We start from the raw sequence: 18,459 nt of genomic DNA on the forward strand, positions 1-18,459 counted from the left end.
GTCCACAGTGCAAGTGGCACTGAAGGTAGCAACCAGCAGCTAGGCATGAGTTACAAGGATGGGGCTTTTGAGGCAGGCCCTGATCTGTGGGGCTAAAGCCAGAGCTGCAATGGCAGCTCTGAAGTATCCTGCAAATAGGCTGAGGGCTAGAGGACTGCTCAACATAGTAACTAGGGATGATGAGAGAGGCTGCACTAATAATTTCCAGAACAGCAGCCTATATGCCAGAAGAGAGAAGGCAAGCAGAGAGGCAATGTCCTCACTCAGAGCCACTCCATCCGGGATAGAGAAAAATTACATTAAGTAAAATCCTCAAGAATTCTCTGCCCCCCCGAGAGAGGAGGAAAAGTCAAAATCAGAACAATGGAGTTTTCACTCTCAACAGAGTAAACCCAATCTAGAAGTCTAACCTATAGGTTTTGAGAGTACACCGAAGCACTCATTCTAGAATACCTGGTCTAGACATTGGGAGACAAGTCACTGATTAATATATATCAGACTGATAAACTCTGTGAATAGTTCTTATCTTTTGATAAATCATACGAAAATATATGTTTGGTTTGAAGAGACAAGATAAATATACAGATTTTTTTTTCTGTAATCCTAAACTATTTCTACCTCAATGATTAGTAAAATATACAGGAACATACCTTCGGTAGAGAGGCTCAATAGTTATATGAATAAGCTTGCAAATCGCAAGGGCTATTAGCTTGTGTGAAGCTGCATAGTATGGCGGCATCTGATCCATAATGTTCTGTGCATGCTGCCAATCACCGATCTTTAACAAGGCTTCCAACAAACCAAGTTTTTGGTTGTCAGGTGGCTAGAAATGAACAGTCACAGCAAAGATACTTAGGATAAAGACACCAAGAAATACTTTTTCACTTAAAAAGTTAAGCTAACTGAACAACGCAACAATGCACCTCAAAAGTAGTTGCCATTCATTGGAAACTAAATAATATTTTCCTGAAAATTCAATCGAGATTTTTAGCTACTGAAAAAAACCAGATCTGCTTTTTCGTTTAGCAGACATAGGCATTACAGTTTATAGACTTGGAATTAAGTTCTACTTAATGCTATATTGTACCACAGGAAACTAGGATTCATTCATTTTGTTTGAGAATCCCTTTAGGACATGAGGGACATTATTATGCAGAGCACAAATACAGTGAATACATTTTGTGATTTTATTTAGAATACATTTTGAAATTTACATAAGAAAAAAATATGCCAGCCTCTTTTGAGAAGACGCCATTCAGATTAAAAACAAAACCACTTTTGCAAATGAGTATTCCAAAAATTAGGTTTCAGCACAATCCAAATTTTTTAAAATTACAATTCCATAAGTTGATTACCTATTAGAAGTTAAATTTCGTAATTCTAAAGGTAGAAGGCAATGTTAATTTTACTAGAATAAATTATATACCTTCTCTACTTTCTCTTCTTCTTTTTCTTTTTCTTTCTCTCGCTCATCAATTTTTTCAGAAGACAACACAACCATCGTAAGTTTTCTAACAATTTGCTTAGCTTCCACAATTTCTCGTTTGTGTTCATCCATAATACAGCTATCAGCTGGAAGAAGCTAAAGATAGTTCATTAAAGTTTCATAAAACAGCTAATACTAACTACTTGCTCATCTAATAGACAGCAAACACTATTCTCAATTGATAAAACTGTAAATGTCTAGCCTATTCATGACCATGATTTCCCTTCTAAATAAGTTTCTGTTATTTTCTTATAATTCAACAGGATTAAGTAACTAAATTTTGTACACCATTTAAAATCAGATAGAAGTTCAAAGTTTCATGTCTTCTGTCTGTTGAAGGTCCTAAATTAATATAATACTACAACAGTGATGTTTACCATTAATTTACTTGTTTACCCAAGAAAATATGTACCTGTTCCTTTAAAAATATTAGATTTCCCCTTTAAAGGCTAAACTCCAAACTAATTAAAGTATTGCACACAGATCTAATTTAGGAGAGGTAAGCTACTAAATTATATTAAGGGATAAATTTGAATCCTCTAAAAAAATCTTAAGTAGAAAAATTATTAGTAACTTGATCTCTCACACTTTTCATTTCCTAGGTACCTATGAGGGTACTTCCAAAAGTTCATGGCAAGATTCGTATTATGTTTTAATTCTATTTTTCCACAAACTTTTTTGGTGTTGGATCCTTGATATTTTCAGCACCACACTCTAACTGAGCTATCAGCCAGCTTTCTACAAAAGTTTTGAAGTACCCTCATACTTGACTTAAATCACAAACAAACTAGTTTCTAGTTTACTGCAAAAGAGAAAGTAATATGTATACAGTCAACCCTCCATCATGAAAAACTCAAGTATCTCAAGTACAGCCACCTTGTATGAGTAGAAGATGGATAAGGTAGACATTTCATAAAATAACCCTGACATAAGAAAAATACAGCCAACAAACCACTACTTAGTAGTTTCTGCTAGGCACTATAGCGAACTATATAAAAGAAGTGTTCTGTTCCCTAGAAATGCATAATCTATTTCAGTAGCTACATCTAATGCAAGTAAACCTCAGTAAACAATAAATGAAAATACAGTACAATATAGATATTGTACACTTCATCCCATTACTCAAAAAAAGGGAGGGAGAGAGGAAAGTCACTATGGATTGGTGCAAGGAGGTAAGCAAGACTTTTTCTCATTCTGTATGCTCTCCCCTGGCAACCAAACACATCTTTATTGCTTTATTTATGTGCCTGGCATAGGTCCTCATCTTGTACATGGACTACTGCAACTGCCTCTAATGGGCAAACTGTATGACTCTTCTTATGGTTCTCTCAATTTTCGGTTTTGCATATGTTGAGAATATGTTATTAGGTGCACGTAAAGTTGGAACTGTTTTATCTTCCTAGTGAACACAACTTTATTATTATGAAGTGACCCGCTTTGTCTACCAAAAAGTCTATTTTATCTAACAATAATAATTTTCCTGTATATTTTCCCCACCCTTTTACTTTCAACATTTCTTTACCCATAGGTTTTACCTGTGTCTCATGTAAACAATAAACTGATTAGTTTTAATCCCATGTGACAATCTTCGTCATCTGAACAGGAGCACTTAGTCCACTTGCATTTACTGTTAAACTCAAATATATCAGTAATAAATCTACCATCACTTTTGTACTTTTCATTTGTTATGCCAGTCTACATTTGCCTCTAAACTCATGCTTATTTCTTCAAATTCTCCCTTTTCTGACCAATTTTCCATATTCTCAGTTTGTACATCACTTCTTTAAATCCTGAATGGTTCTCTACTCCCAAAAGAAAAATCCAGACTCCTTACTATGTCACTTAAGGCCCCTCACAGTTTAGGCCCTTCACAGTCTAGCCTCAACTTACTTATCCATCTTCATTGCCCCTATATACCACCCTAGGCTCCAAACACTCTGGACTTCTTGATGTTCCCCTAAGGGGAGAATGAAGCCCTTTCAAACCTCCTGCCTTTATACTCAGTTAACTCTACCTACAAAGCTTTCCACTATTTAAGCCTTAATAACACTACTCATATATATCAAGATCCCAGTTCAACATCACTAGTTTGGATAAGTTTCCCAGAATCCCCACAAACAGATATGGTCACTATCTTCTCTGAGCTTCCACAGCACTTTGTGAATACCTCCAATAGAGTACTTATTGTATAATGCAAAAACTTTTTTCTCCCTTGCTGGACTATGACTGCTTCCAAGGTAGAGACCAAGTTTTGCTCAACTCTGTGGCCATGATATGCAAAGATACGCAAGGAAGTAATAAAGTGATTTCAAAGGCAGTGAAGATTGTAAGCTTTGCACAGGTTTGTTTTTAAGTTCATAAATACCCTAATGCAACACCTAACGAAATAGAAATTTCTACACAACAAGCCTAGTTTTTATCAAGCTGATGGCTAAATCACTGCCAAACCAGAGGTCATCTATCACAATCACAAAATCTTCTAGATCCTGGATCTAGCAACAAAAGCACAACAGTAGTCATTTACTACCCAGTAAAAACATACAAAAAAATTTTTTTAATATACTAACAATAAAAATATATCAACAGAGTTCCCCATTCATCCTGAATGCCTAAGATTAATATTTTTTGAAAGAAGGAAGAAGCATCTATGTAATCCCATATTTCCAATAATTTGTATATAATACAGAAGCCTATAACTACATTGGTTAAAACCTGGCCTCTCTCCCCATGGGATATGCCTTCATGATAATTAAGAACTTGAACTTCACAGCCAACCTTGAATTCTATAAAGGTAATCTTTTCTATAATCAAAGGAATTTGATTTCCATAGTCTGCCCAAAAAAAAAGAATTAAATTCATTCTCTTTATAAAGCAACACAAAGCAATAATGTATTAGGAATTTAAAAAATAAGACTTGAGAACCTAGAACCAATACTGAACAGCTACATGGCAGCCTACTCCTCTTCCCAACCCCTGGGATAGACAACCAAATATTCTTAGCACCCACTTGACTTACATGTACATAAAGATCATCTAAATCAATAAGATTAAATTGTAGAAGTACTGCTGCAACTCTGTATAAAGATGATGGAGTCTCACCATTTGGTTCCTTGAAAAACAAAAGAAAAGTTTGTACTTAGTGCATAAAGTACAATTAAAATTATGTCCTTTACCCACCAATATTTAAGAACAATTAGATCAAATAACTCTAGGCCAAGAATACACTTCGTTGCTCTTCCTTATCATATCAAACGTCTGAATTCAGGACAAAGATTATGATGTCAATATCCCTTTTCACACTGGAAAAGCTAATGAATAAACACAAGGAAAGCAATTTCAAAAAATGGACACATTTGGGCTGGCCAGTTGGTTCAGCTAGTTAGAGTGTGGTGATAACCCCTGATAACACCTAGGTCCAGGGTTCAGCCCCTGTATTGGCCAGGCACCAAAAAAAAAAAAAAAAAAAAAAGACACATTTTATAATGCATGTTAATATCTGAATAAAATCTGACAACAGAATAAGTGAGATCTTACACTGCATAACGTTTAGTCTGCAATTCTCTTTATATGTGTGTTTTCTTAATTTGCTTTTTCAAGTAGTTCTCAGTGGAGATGCAGATAGACAAGACTGACAAATGTGGAAGTACAAAACCATCTATTCGCTTTATACTTTTCTCCCTACACTTTTATTTCTTGGGTTTTTTGCTACATATGTCTGCTTGTCAGCTGATTTCCCCCTCAAGACAGGTTTCTATACATATTACAGGTGGATAAATCAACATTTTAAAATACAGAACGAAAAAGTCAATTCAAGGCCAGCCATGAGGACCCTACACAAAAACACAAGGATATTGAAGCTAATTTTTAAACTGCTTGGGTCACTGGTTAGTGAACGGAAGAATGAAATGAGAATAACTGGTAATAACTAACTGGCCAAATATAAATAAAATAAAAGTGTTCTAATTCTTTACACCATTGAAAATGAGACCTTTGTAGGTAAGGCTTCTTTCACAATTGTGATGGATATTATGTACATAAAATATGAAGTTAACCAAACTAATATGTATCATTTAAGGAAGGCATTGTTTCACTGTATTGAAGACAGATAAGTCTTCAATTTAACAACAGTTTCTAACTCTGAAATGTTTATTTATAAATGGTTATTTAGTATGAAAACATTTTCCTACAAAAACAAATGGCGGTCAGGGTCTCAGATCAAACTCAAAAAAGCTTATTTAACTTACTGACAGCCTCTCCTCGACTACCTGATTTGAATGCACAAGGACCACTTTCATTATTTCCTTTATCCTTGCTTAAATGAGTCACAAAAATAAGTCCCAGACTCCCAGGTCAAATGTCAACTCCCACATTCTGATCCCCATATTGTTTTGCACAATCCCTGCTCTGTCCTATCCCACCTTTCCACACTCTTGAAACACTTCCATGGAATTCTCTGGAATCCATGATCAATTCTCAGCAAAACTCCCTATAGAGAATCCCTCCTCTCCTCTAAAGGTTTCCTTTACTTTAATGCTCAAACAAAGCCTGCCTCACCTTGAGAATACCACTACCACTGTAACTCAGTTAAATGGTAGCTGTTTTCCTCAGATCCCTCACACTACCAGGCCTGGAGGTGCTGTAGGAGAGTTCTTGGCTCTCAATTGTTGCTTCCAGACTATTTTCCCTTTATCCTCCCTAAAGCCCTCCCAGCTTTGAATTTCATGTCACTCACTACCCCTCACTATTGTTGTAATCTAATTTCATTCTCCTATGGTCAGAGAAGACATTTTGTATGGTTTCAACTGAGCCTTGTTTTGTGGTCTAACATACAGTCTATGCTGGAGAACATTCCATGTGCACTGAAAAGAATGTGTTCTGTTGTTGTCTGGTGGAGTGTTCTATATATTTGTTAGGTATAATTGGTTTATAATGTTGTTAAAGTCTTCTATTTCCTTATTAATCTTTTGTCTAGTGTTCTAACCATCAATGATTATTATAAAACTATTTTCCCTTCAATTATATCAATGTTTGCTTCATATACTTTGGGGCTCTGTTGTTTGCTGCATACATGTTTCTAACTGTTATATATTCCTCAGAGGCTGTCCATTTTATCAATACATAATTCCTTGTCTTTTGTAAAAATTTTTGTCTCAAAATCTATTTTGTCCGATATAAATATAGCCTCCCCATCTGTCTCCTACACACTGCTTGCATGAAATACCTCTTTCCATACTTTCACTTTCAAGTTATGTTTCTCTGGATCTAAAGCGAGTTTCTTATACTCAGCACACAGCTGGATCATGTTTTTATACATGCTGCCAAACTATGCCTTTTAATTAGTGTGTTTAATCTATTCATTATTTAATTAATTACTGATAAAAACGGACTTCTGTCATTTTTGCTATTTGTTTTCTATTTGTCATATATTTTTTGTTCCTCATTTCCTCCATTACTGTCTTCTCTTGTGTTTGATTTTTTTGTGTATCATTTTGATTCCCTTCTCCTTCTTTTTTCTGTTTATTTTTTAGTTATTTTCTTAGTGGTTACCTTGCATATTATTATTAACATTTTAAACTTATAACAGCCTAGTTTGAATTAATAACAACTTAGCTTTAATAGCTAAGTTGCTATAAATAACTCCGCACCGATATATCTCTCTTTCCCTCCCCTTGTTAGTCACAAATTATATCTTTAAACATAATGTGTCATTTAAGAGACTTAAATTATTGTTTTTTGCCTTTCTCTTTTAAATCATATAGGGGGAAAAAAGGAATTACAAACCAAAAATACAGTAATACTGGCTTTTATATTTTACCTACGTGGTTACCTTTACCAGTGTTCTTTATTTCTTCATATGGCTTCAAGTTACTGTCTAGTGTCGTTTCATTTTAGCATGAAGGACTCTAACATTTATTGTAGGTCAGGACTATTAGCAACTCCCTCAGCTTCGTTTATCTGTGAATTGCTTACTTTCTCATTTTTGAAGGATAGTTTGCCAGATACAGAATTCTTGGTTGGCAGTTTTTTTCTTTAATCACTTTAAATATGCCATCTCACTTGCCTTCTGGTTTCTGTGGTTTCTGAAGAAAAATTGGCTGTTAATTTTACTGAGGATCTCCTATACTGATGGGTGTCTCTCTCTTGCTGTTTTCAATACTCATTCTTTGGCTTTGACTTTCAGCAACTCTTTGAGTATATACTGCTTGGTATTCATTGAGCTTCTTAGATGTGTAGATTCATATCTTTCACCAAATTTAGGAAGTTTTCAACCATTATTTCTTCAAATGTTCTTTTTGTCTATTTCTCTCTCTCCTCTCCCTCTAAAGCTCTCAAGATGCATATATTGGTATACCTGATGATGTCCTATTAGACTTAGTTCATTTTTCTCCATTTTTTCCCTCTTCCTCTTCCTCAGACTGTATAATTTCAATTGACTTATCATGTCAGCTGATTATTTCTTCTGCTTGCTTAAATCTCTAGTGAATTTTTCATTTCAGTTACTGTACTTTTCAACTCCAAAATTTCTCTCTTTCTCATTGATGTTCTCTGTTTAGTGAGATAGCATTCCCGTGGTTTCCTTTAGCTCACAAGCATATTTAGGATTATTGATTTAAATTCTTTATCTATTAAGTCCACTGGCTTGACTCCCTCAGGGACAGTTTCTATTAATTTCTTTTTTCCTGTCAATGAGCCATATCTTGTTTCTTCACGTGCCTCATTATTTCTTGTTGAAAACTGAGCATGTTGAATATTATGTGACAACTCTGGAAATCAGATTTGCACCCCTCCCCAGGGATTTGTTAATAATGCTTGTTCTGGATTATTACTGTTTGCATGTTTAGTGACTTTTCTAAGTTATTTTGGTAAAGTCTGTATTCTTTGTCATATATGGCCACTGAAATCTGTGTTCATAGGCTGACCATACATGCCTGGAAGCCAACTCCCAAGACTACATCCCCTAAGTAGATCTTGATTTTCGTAGCTTTCCTTACTTTACCTTGCAGACCACAAATTATTTAAAATCTCTGACATTTCCTCCCCTACCATCAGTGGCCCTTCTGACTACAAATTTTCACAACCAGGTAGCTCTGGCAATATAAACAAGGGAATGGTATTACACAGAGCAACATGTTCTCTTTCAAAGAACAGGTTATTTCTAAATTGAGTATTTCTTGGCTGGGTATTTCTTATATAAGAAAAGTACTTATTATCTACAAAAAAAGGATTATTCAAATATTGTCAATCCCTCCTCCCAGGTATATTTAAATTCCGCTCAAAAAAATGATACAAGAAATATTTTCATATAAAAAGACTTTTAATTCTAAAATTCACAATCAACTTGATGTTATACAACAGGTTATCATTATTCACTGTGGTATGCTCTGAAACCTACAGTCTCCAAAGCCCTAATCTATATTCTAATTAATCATGCCCAAGTAAAATCTCAGCTACTCTGTCACTTCAGCAGTTGGCTTCATATTCTCAAACTCAAAGCAATTATGGTACCTGTTGATATCTGATGGAATACTTGAACCTGTCTTTCTCTAACTCTCTGGCTGCTAGTAGGAAAAGGAACGGGCTGCCTTTGCTAAGTTTTGAACAAAGGTGTAGTGCTCTTGCCTAAAAACCCTACCATGGGCCATGTTTGGTCTCAAAAGGCAATATGCTTTTAAACTCTAATATGCTTTCTGTTCTGTCTTTTGGAGTATCCCATAGAATGGAAAATAAAAGATAAACAGAGGCAATTGGTGATACATCACTTGATAATCCTAAAAGGAATCCTCTTATCCTGAACTTGAGCTCCAAGAGGACAGGAATAGGCTCTCCTCTTCACATGAGTACCCTCAGGGCCTAGCAAAGCAACAGTCTATCATAAACACTCGATGAATGAATGAGTATGATGTGATTAGCTGATTAACCCAGGCAAGTAAACAAATTAGCAAAGCTATACCAAAAGGACAGTGGAGGCTACATTACATTAAAATCCTCCATGCCATCAAGAGAATTATCTCCCTAAAACATAGATTACTCACTTACAATTGGTGAGCATTTACTATAGGCTAAGCAGTAAACTAATCCACAAAAAATAGTACAACACAGAACCTGACCTATGTAGCTCACAATCTGGCAAAGGAGATAGACACAGTTTATCCTAACATAACCTGGTATGTGTAAAAAGTATGTATCAAGTATTATGAGACTACAGACTAAGAAGTGTCTAATTCTGCATGAGTGAAGTGTCAGCTAAGACTTTACAAAGCAAGTAGCACTTGATCTCAAAGAATAAATAAGAGTTCACAAGATAAAGAAAAGAGAAGTGAGAGAGTTGGGTAAGAACGGTTTTCCAGTTATAAGGAACTGCATGAACAAAGGTTCATAGCAATCTCTATACCTAAATTCAGGAAATGGCGAGTCATTTGATATGACTAGAGTATTATATTTAAGAAAAAAATGACCAAAGATTTTGGTGGAAAGAAAGAACAGTGCCACATCATGAAGAGCTCTTTCTGTCACATTTAGAAGTTTGAACTTCTTCCTACAGTAAAGGTTTTTGCAGTGAAGTACCACAGTCAGATCTCTTTTAGAAAGAAACAGTAGCAATATTACAGATGAATTGAAAGAGAAATAATCACAGACATAGATTAGCTTGATAGCTACTGTAGTGGCGTAAGTGAAAAATGATGTAAGATATACCTCAAGTATTCATTCACATCCATAAAAAATTCAAATAGCCCTTGTAGATACAATAAAATTCTAACTCTTAACACAGTATTCAAGGCCTATGACAACCTAAAGCACACCTACTTTTCCAACTTCATTTCCTGTGCTTTCTTTTCTCATCTTACAATCCAGCCATATCAGACTAGGGACCATTCCTTCGATCTGTTATGTATATCACACCACCACATCTTCATTCTCAGACTGTTTGTTACTCCTGCATAGAAAACTCTCAATGAACTCCTACTCATCCTTCAAAGACCAGGTTAAAAAAAGGTTACATCTATAAAGAATTCCCTGACGCAAAAATTAATTATACTTTCCTCTAGGCTGTCACATCACATCATTCATACTGTTAATATAGTATTTATAACATCACATTGTTAGCTATCCATTTATCTATTTCCTCTGCTAAAATGTCTGAGCTAAAAACAATAATTTACAAATAAAACTCAAACTAAATTATACATATAAAATTATGAAATTAATATATATATATACACACAAGTTTTCTTACCTGGTAAAACTTGAATTTGAACCCAAGAATATGACACAGTGTTTGCGGTTCACACATACTCATGTAAGATTCTAATAAAGATATAAAAAAGTCATCATGTTCTGGCCTGCATTCAAACACTTCTAAAATGACATCCAAAACTCTATTGGGATCCAGATTAAAGCATCCTGCAACAGATGAGATATACACAAATTCAAAAGTGATTATACATCATTTCTAGTAAAGCCATTAATTTTCAGAGATAACTTATATAGCAAGATTAAAATGTTTTTAAAAACAACTTCTTTTATAAATTTATGTCCCTCCCCCAAGGGAAATCTGCATAACTTTCAAGATCATAAAATCCACTCTACACATTTACAAATGAGAATGTGACTTGCCCAGGATCACCGAGTGGGTTAACGACAGGCCTGGGACTCAAGCCCAGGACCTGTGACACTAGTCAAGTAAACATCCTTCTATGCCACTCTGTCTCTTCAGTTCCTGATTACTCAAGGCTAGTGAAAGAGACCCACATTATTAATTCTTAGCAAAATATGAAAATCAAACAATGCACTTTACAAGTTAGGCAACTAAAGGGATTTTTATAATGTTTTAGGTATTAGTATTTAGAATGTTGATAGACAGATAAAAGTTCAGGTTCGTGAGAGTGGACCATCATTTTTAGAATCATTTTTAGTTTATCTTACATATACAACAGAGCTACAACATATAGCTATACCACTGATTTATATTCATGGTTTTTTGTAGCATTCTAAAGGAAAAAGTGGTATACTACTGATACTAAAGAGATCAGAGAATACCAAGGGAGTTGGGGACATAACAAAGAAGTATAGATGACACAAGCAAACAGAGAACAAAGAAAACAGACAACCTAGGGAGAGTAGGAAAAGGAAGGGACAGAAATACTGAATAGGTGTTCATGACTACTTATCCTTGCTCATCTCCTAGGAGGAACTAAAAAGGGCCAATGGACATAGATTTAATAAACATTCCTACCAACCACCCTACTCTTAACATATTATTAACTCTATATGCATTCAGCTTCAGCTATTAACATAATTATTTTATAGTGCAGTCCCATTATTGTACATTTAAGTTATAAGAATTCAACCATTTACACACAGTAAAAAAAAAGAGAGAGAAATCATTTAAATGATATAGGCAATTCTACACACCATTCCTCTCAATAAAACAAATGCTTGTGACCCAGAGTGAGCATGAGGTATCACTCTCCTGTTCCCTCAGTTTATGTCAGTTCCCATATGCCTTGCATCAAGCTCAATGAGATTCTAGTATTTTAAATTATGTATTTTTCATTAGACATGGGCCCTAAATGCAAGCTAACCACTTCATAGGTCAAGCAAATAAACACTGATTTCTTCTAATGCTGGAAGATAAAAGAACAACAATGTTAAGTCTAAACACTTGTATCTTATGGATGACTTAGAAGATTTTTCCAAGAAAATTCTTACATAATCTATTCCTGCCACCCTTTTGTAAGAGATCTCCAAGGTTACTTCTATTAACTACACACTTACGTTAAATGTAAAACTAATGTCTGTTCCACAGTATCTTAGCAATCACTCAGAAAACTATATCCTCCAAATCCAAGTATTTTTTTCCTCTTTTTATAAGATCCAAATTTAGTAAAACATTTTCTCCCATTTCTCATATTAAGGAAAAGAAAAACTAAAGCAGTGACCATGTCTTACTGAAAAGAGCTCCAGATTTTCATAAATTCTCCAAAAAGTTGTTTCCCTAAAGTTCTGGGAAGAAAATTTCTAAATATTTTGCCTCCCCCTATAGCTCCAAAAAGGATGGCCTATCAATGTAAAAGTGACTCCAAAACAGCATTTACAATATTTAAATGCTGTTGGTGAGAATGTAAAATAGTACAAACACTTTGTAAAACTAACCATTCCTTTAAAAGTTAAACTTACACCTACCATATAACCCAGGCATTCCATTCCTAGGTATTTACCCAAGAGAAATAAATGTCTATGTCAATGCAAAGACTTATGCACAAATGTTCATAGCAGCTGTTGTGGATTAATCAAATTGTGTTCCCAAAGTTCATATATTAGAAGCTTAATTCCCACTGTTACTGTTGAGGGTGGGAAATCCTATTATGGTAATTGAAAGGTGGGGCCTTGAAGAGTTGATTAGACTGTAGGACCATGCCATAGTGAATGGATTAAAAATGGTGGCCAGGGGTGTGGTTCTGAGGGCTTTAAAAGAAGAGCACATGAGAAACAGTCTCTCTCTGCTCTTCCATTTTCTGCCATGTGAGACCCCTGGTCACTGTCACTACCACCAAGAGCCTCACCAGATGTGTTCCCTGCACTGTGGACTGCCCAGCCTCCAAAACCATAAACAATAAGTTTCACTTTCTTTATAAATTACCCAGTTCCGTGTATTTTGTTATAAGCAACAAAAACGGACTAATATAGAAGCTTTATTTGTAATATGAAACACTCCCAAATGTCCATCAACATATGAATGAATAAACAAATTTTAGTATACTATAACTGTACTATTTGAGGGATCTTCAAAAAGTTCATGAAAAGATTTGTATTATCTTTTAATTCCATTTTTCCACAAACTTTCTGAAGTACCCTCATATACGATTGAATACTACTCAGCAATAAAAAGGAAAAAACTATTGATAAAGGCTATAACATGGGAGAATCACAAAATAATTATGCTGAATGAAATAAATCAGACCAGAAAAGAATACCCACTGTATGACTGCATTTATAGAAGAATTCTAGAAAAGGCAAACTAATCTACAGTGCCAGAGAGCAGACCCACGGTTGCCCGAGGAAAGGGAAATGGGGGACGTGGGGGAATAAATACAAAGGGGCAAGAGGAAATTTGAGGGAGAATAACAGGAGTGTGCATTATCTTGTTTGTAGTGATGTCACAGATGTATACCATGTTAAAACTCAAACTGTACACTTTAGATATGTACAGTTTATTGTACATTATGCCTGAACAAAGCTGGAAAATGCCTCCAAATTACTGTAATGCTAACAACAATAGATTATGAAACTAAGATCTAGCAAATTCTCCAATTTATAACTTCTATATTTACTAAGTATAAAAATTAAATTACTAAATAAAAATGAATAACACTCACAGACGACAAGAGAGACACTGAATAAAATTTTGAAAAACCGGCTAGTGTATAATTACCCACTATGCTACATACACAACACTTGTGAATAATCACTAGAACAGCAACACGTTAGATGGAAATCTTCTAAGTTTTTCATTCACAATGCTTTGAAGTTTACATTTTCAATGAGCTTAATGAAACCTGAACCACTAACATTATGTTTTATTTAACAGTATTACTCAAAGGAGGTTATCCTATAAGTTATCTATACTGTCAACTACCCATTTCATTCTAGGTGCAATTTAAAGCAGTAATCTAGAACAAGAGGTATGCACTTTTATTTATAACATATCAACCTTTGCATCTTTCACAAAAGGAAAACTGGCTTATGTGTTTTCTATTAAATATCTCAGGAGCCATAAGTTAGTCCAATCAATTCCATCCACAACATGGAAAAGGCAGGCAAACAAAAGGTTCAGAAACAGTTAAGCTGTTAAGAAACAGTTAAACAGTTAAGCTATTTCATATACAGTAAGATTCTAGTAAGAATCAGTAAGCTTGAATATCAAAAAAATATTTTTTTCCTAATTGCAGCTGTGGTAGAACACAGGCACTCTTGTGTTCAAGCATCTTAGAAAGATGCTTTGGTCAATAAAAAATTTAAAACATAAAAAATAAAAAGGCTTTTGTCCAGCCCAGGCATCAATAGTCATGTGATCTTGAGAAAGATCATAACCCTAGCTCCCTACCTCTACCACCAGCTACATTAATACATACACACACACACACACATATACACACATACAATGCCTTTATGCCTTTTGAGGAACAAACGGGGAACCATACTGGAAGCGAACAAGTGGGAAAATGAAGAAATGGAAGACCTGTAAATGGACATGGATTCATTCCTTCATTTAAATAAATATTAAATGCTTACCAGAGGCTGGGAGTGGGGTGGCGGGAAAGAGAAGGAGTATACTAACAGGGACAAAACTGTGCTATCTGCCTTAAGTGAATCATTGTGCAGTATATGCATGTATTGACACAACACACTGCACACCACAAAAATAAATATAAATAAAATTAAAGATAAATATTAAATAACTGCTGACTATGTGCCAGGTGCTTGTGATACAGAGATTAATAAAAAACACCTCCCATACCCTTGAGGAGAGTTCAAACCTTTTGAATGATATATCTTTGAAGAAACGCACTGAAAACTAGCTGGTATTTCCTCAAAGACGGACAAGAAGGCCAATATATTAAAGCGACTATAATTAGAAGCAAGAAATATGATTTTACTGACAATTGCTGTTGTAGGAATAGGCCAAATTGAGATTCTTAACAGGAAAATAAAAGACCAAGGTAAAATTGTAAACATGGCTGGGAGAGATGTCCAGCCTATATACTTTAGGCAAGAAAACAGAATTACAGCCTCAACTATCATGTTCCTGAAAGAAAGGATCTTAGGAGACAAAGAAAAACCATGTTTTTAACAAAAGGAAATGATCTGGCATCTAGAAAAAATTCCTTTAGAAGCAGGCTAATAAAAATCTTTGCTAGACCATTTCTAAGAAATAATATTTGCAAAAACTGTACATCTCAAGGCAAGAACCAATGAACCGTCACAAAGAAATGATAAATGTTTAAGTGACAGACATGAACTATTCTGATTAGATCATTATATAATATATACATGTTTTAAAACAACAAAATGTACCCCGTAAACATGTACAATGAAACAAATGAATTTAAATAAAAAGAACCAATGAACCTAGATGCAGAATAATGCGCCTAACAAAATAAAGGTGTGATAGAAAGTAAGAAAGAGAGAAAGAAATAGAGAGAGAGAGAGAAAGAAAGAAAGAAAGAAGAAAAAAAAAAACCTATGCTTGAGAACACCAATTTTGCTGTCTTTTTCACAGCAGGAGGGAAAAAACTTCTAACATATAGTAAAGAAACTTCAACAGAGCAAAACTTTTTAGATAAAGGAGGTAGCCAACTGGTTTCCCTTTCAAAGGGATAGGAGAAAGTTGACACAATGTTAAGATGCATACAGGCTGAAGGAAACTTATATTCAGATTGATTCAAAGACAAAATAGTAAGTACACTCAAAATAATGTAGTCCAAGAGGTTAAATGCCTATTATGGGACATTGTGTCCAAGAATAAAATGCGTCCAAGAATACGTATGTCCATATGTGACCAAGAATAAAATTATTTGGCTTGCAGTTTTATTTTGTTTTTAATGTTTCTCTGGTCACATGACAAGCAACCAAGAGGATTTGTGTAATCAAAGAGGCAAAGATCCTCATCCTACCCTTCCCCAGCCAAACCTATAACCTTGGACGCTAGGTAACAAATGAAGGTCTCAAGGTCTGATGAAGAGAGTTCTGATTCTGGGAGAGAAAGTACAGGTTAGGGCCCAGGCCAAAAAGATTCTGGATCACTAAACCCAAAACCAGGAAGAATCATTTTCACTCTCCAGAACTAGTAAACTAGTAAGCTAGATCCATGACTAGTTTTTAGCCAGAACTTTTGATTGAGAGCAGGGATCAGCAAACTTTGTGGCCTGTGGGTTAAATCCATTTGGCTATTTTTGTAAATAAAGTTTTTTTGGAACACAGTCACACATCACACTCATTTATTTACATACTATCTATGGCTGCTTTCACACTATAATGGCAGAGTTGAGTAGCTGTAACAGAAACCATATGACCCACAAAGCCAGAAAATATACAGTACCTTGCCCTTTACAGAAAAAGTTTTCTGATCATTGTTTTAGAAGAATAGAAAGAATACCTGACAATCACTTTTTTTTTTTACTATATATATTTAAGGTGTAGAACATGATGTTTTGATTTTTTGAAGGGCACCCAAGAGTAGAGTATTTATAGTTTACTTCAGCAATTGAAAGAGTCCACCATCTCTTGATATCCTTTCTTCTTATTTCTAAAAGATGCTTTTTGCCATCTTGATGCAAGGGCCACTTATATGGGGTCTATGACTTGGTAGCTCAAGAGTCTCCTAATCACTATTCATTCATATTTAATAAATTATTCAAATTTAGTGTCAGACTTGAGATCACAACCACCATGCAGACTCTCCTTCCTTGCTTGCTCATGCAGTAAATAGCCCCAGACTATCTGACAGGACAAACATTTTGATGTGCCAGAATCTTTTAGGGAGGAAATAACTGTCTTTTAACTACAGGATGATAAATAAGGATTTCTCCTGACCGGATCAAGTACTCTAAATGTAAGAGCACCTAAAACACATTCCTTTCAAACTAGGTATCAGTTTCTGACAATGGCTGGTGAAGGAGATCAGGCCTGAAACACTTTTCTATGATGTATTACCTCTCTAAATTGCTCTTAAAAAGAAAACAATGGGAATAAACACAGAGAAATCCATCCAAAGATGTCATGAAAAATAGGATACTGTGTTAGTGAGCTGTTCTGGCAAGATGAGACGAGGTCTGGATGGAGTTTGTGTTGAAAGAGAATCCAATAAATTCTAACAGTGAAAGAATACTCATTGGAATTAAGTCTTAACCTTAATTTTCACATCAAGGAAATGTTCCTTTCTCAGACAACTGGTGGGAGGGAGAGGTCATCTATCACAAACACTGAACCAGAGAGATGAACTTTCTAAAATCCTCCATGTCAGAGAAAAGAGGCTAAGAATCCCTATAAACTATACAAGAAAGGGGAAAGATTCACTTGTTTTTCACCCCGCATTTATTTAGCACTTACACACCAGGCACTGAGGCAAAGGAACGAAATAAAACAGACAAAAAACAAAAAACCCTGTCCTTATAGAGCTTACATTCCAGTAGCGGGTTGAGGAGGGATAAAATACATAGTATATTATACGGTAATAAGTGCTAAGAAAAAAAATAATCAGGAACAGTAGAGAGTGTTGACAGGGGTGGCCAGGAAAGGCTTCACTGGGAAGATGACATTTGAGTGCTTCTGGCCTAGCATGCTTCATCATATGCATGATGGGTTAGAACAGAGATTTAGCCCAACAAATCAAACTGTTTATACTCATGGAATACTCATGTTGTGTTATGAGCTAGCAGGTGTGACTGTCACATTGTTCTTCAGAGATAGTAACATAACCTATTCTCTAAAAGCAAAGTTCAAGAAGAGTAAGTAGTGTACATTTTCCAATTAGATAAAAGCATGCCTTTAGGAAAACCCCTCATTGAAAGTTCCCAAAATAGCAAAGGAATAAAAAGGTGTAAACTCACAAGGACAATAAAAAGAAGAAACAGAGATGTCAACAAAAAAGGAAATAAAGTAAAAAACAAAAAACAATTGAGGAACTTACATAGCACAGAATTTTTATGTGGGGAATACTATCTTAAGTACATGAAAGGATACATAGAAAGACAAACCAGCAAAGCAGTACTGAACAAGCTTCTCAAGCTAGATTAAAAAACACTTCAGGAAAAATGTAGAGCCTACCCTGGAAAGAATAAAAAGTCATCCCTCTAGGAGGATTTTTTCAAATGGATCACTGCCACACAGGTAAGCAAGAATCCTGCAGCCCTAAGGGGCTACCTGTCTTGATGTTAAATTGACAACAAGAGGAAGTAGCAAAGAAAGTAGAT

At 35.1% G+C, this 18,459-nt stretch overlaps 1 protein-coding gene across 8 annotated transcripts in view; it reads right to left on the minus strand.

The window, feature by feature from the left end:
• THOC2 (THO complex subunit 2) overlaps positions 1-18,459 on the minus strand; it is a 125,658-nt gene that overhangs the window by 58,674 nt on the left and 48,525 nt on the right. For all 8 annotated transcript variants that reach the window (XM_063083308.1, XM_063083313.1, XM_063083310.1 and 5 more), the window contains exons 8-11: positions 10,722-10,888; positions 4,503-4,595; positions 1,427-1,582; positions 651-823 (exon numbers count right to left, since the gene is read on the minus strand). In XM_063083308.1, coding sequence (XP_062939378.1) covers positions 651-823; positions 1,427-1,582; positions 4,503-4,595; positions 10,722-10,888 — 589 coding nt within the window. The remainder of the gene's footprint in view (positions 1-650; positions 824-1,426; positions 1,583-4,502; positions 4,596-10,721; positions 10,889-18,459) is intronic.

This window comes from Cynocephalus volans, chromosome X (assembly GCF_027409185.1).
Source record: "Cynocephalus volans isolate mCynVol1 chromosome X, mCynVol1.pri, whole genome shotgun sequence".
Taxonomy (NCBI): domain Eukaryota; kingdom Metazoa; phylum Chordata; class Mammalia; order Dermoptera; family Cynocephalidae; genus Cynocephalus; species Cynocephalus volans.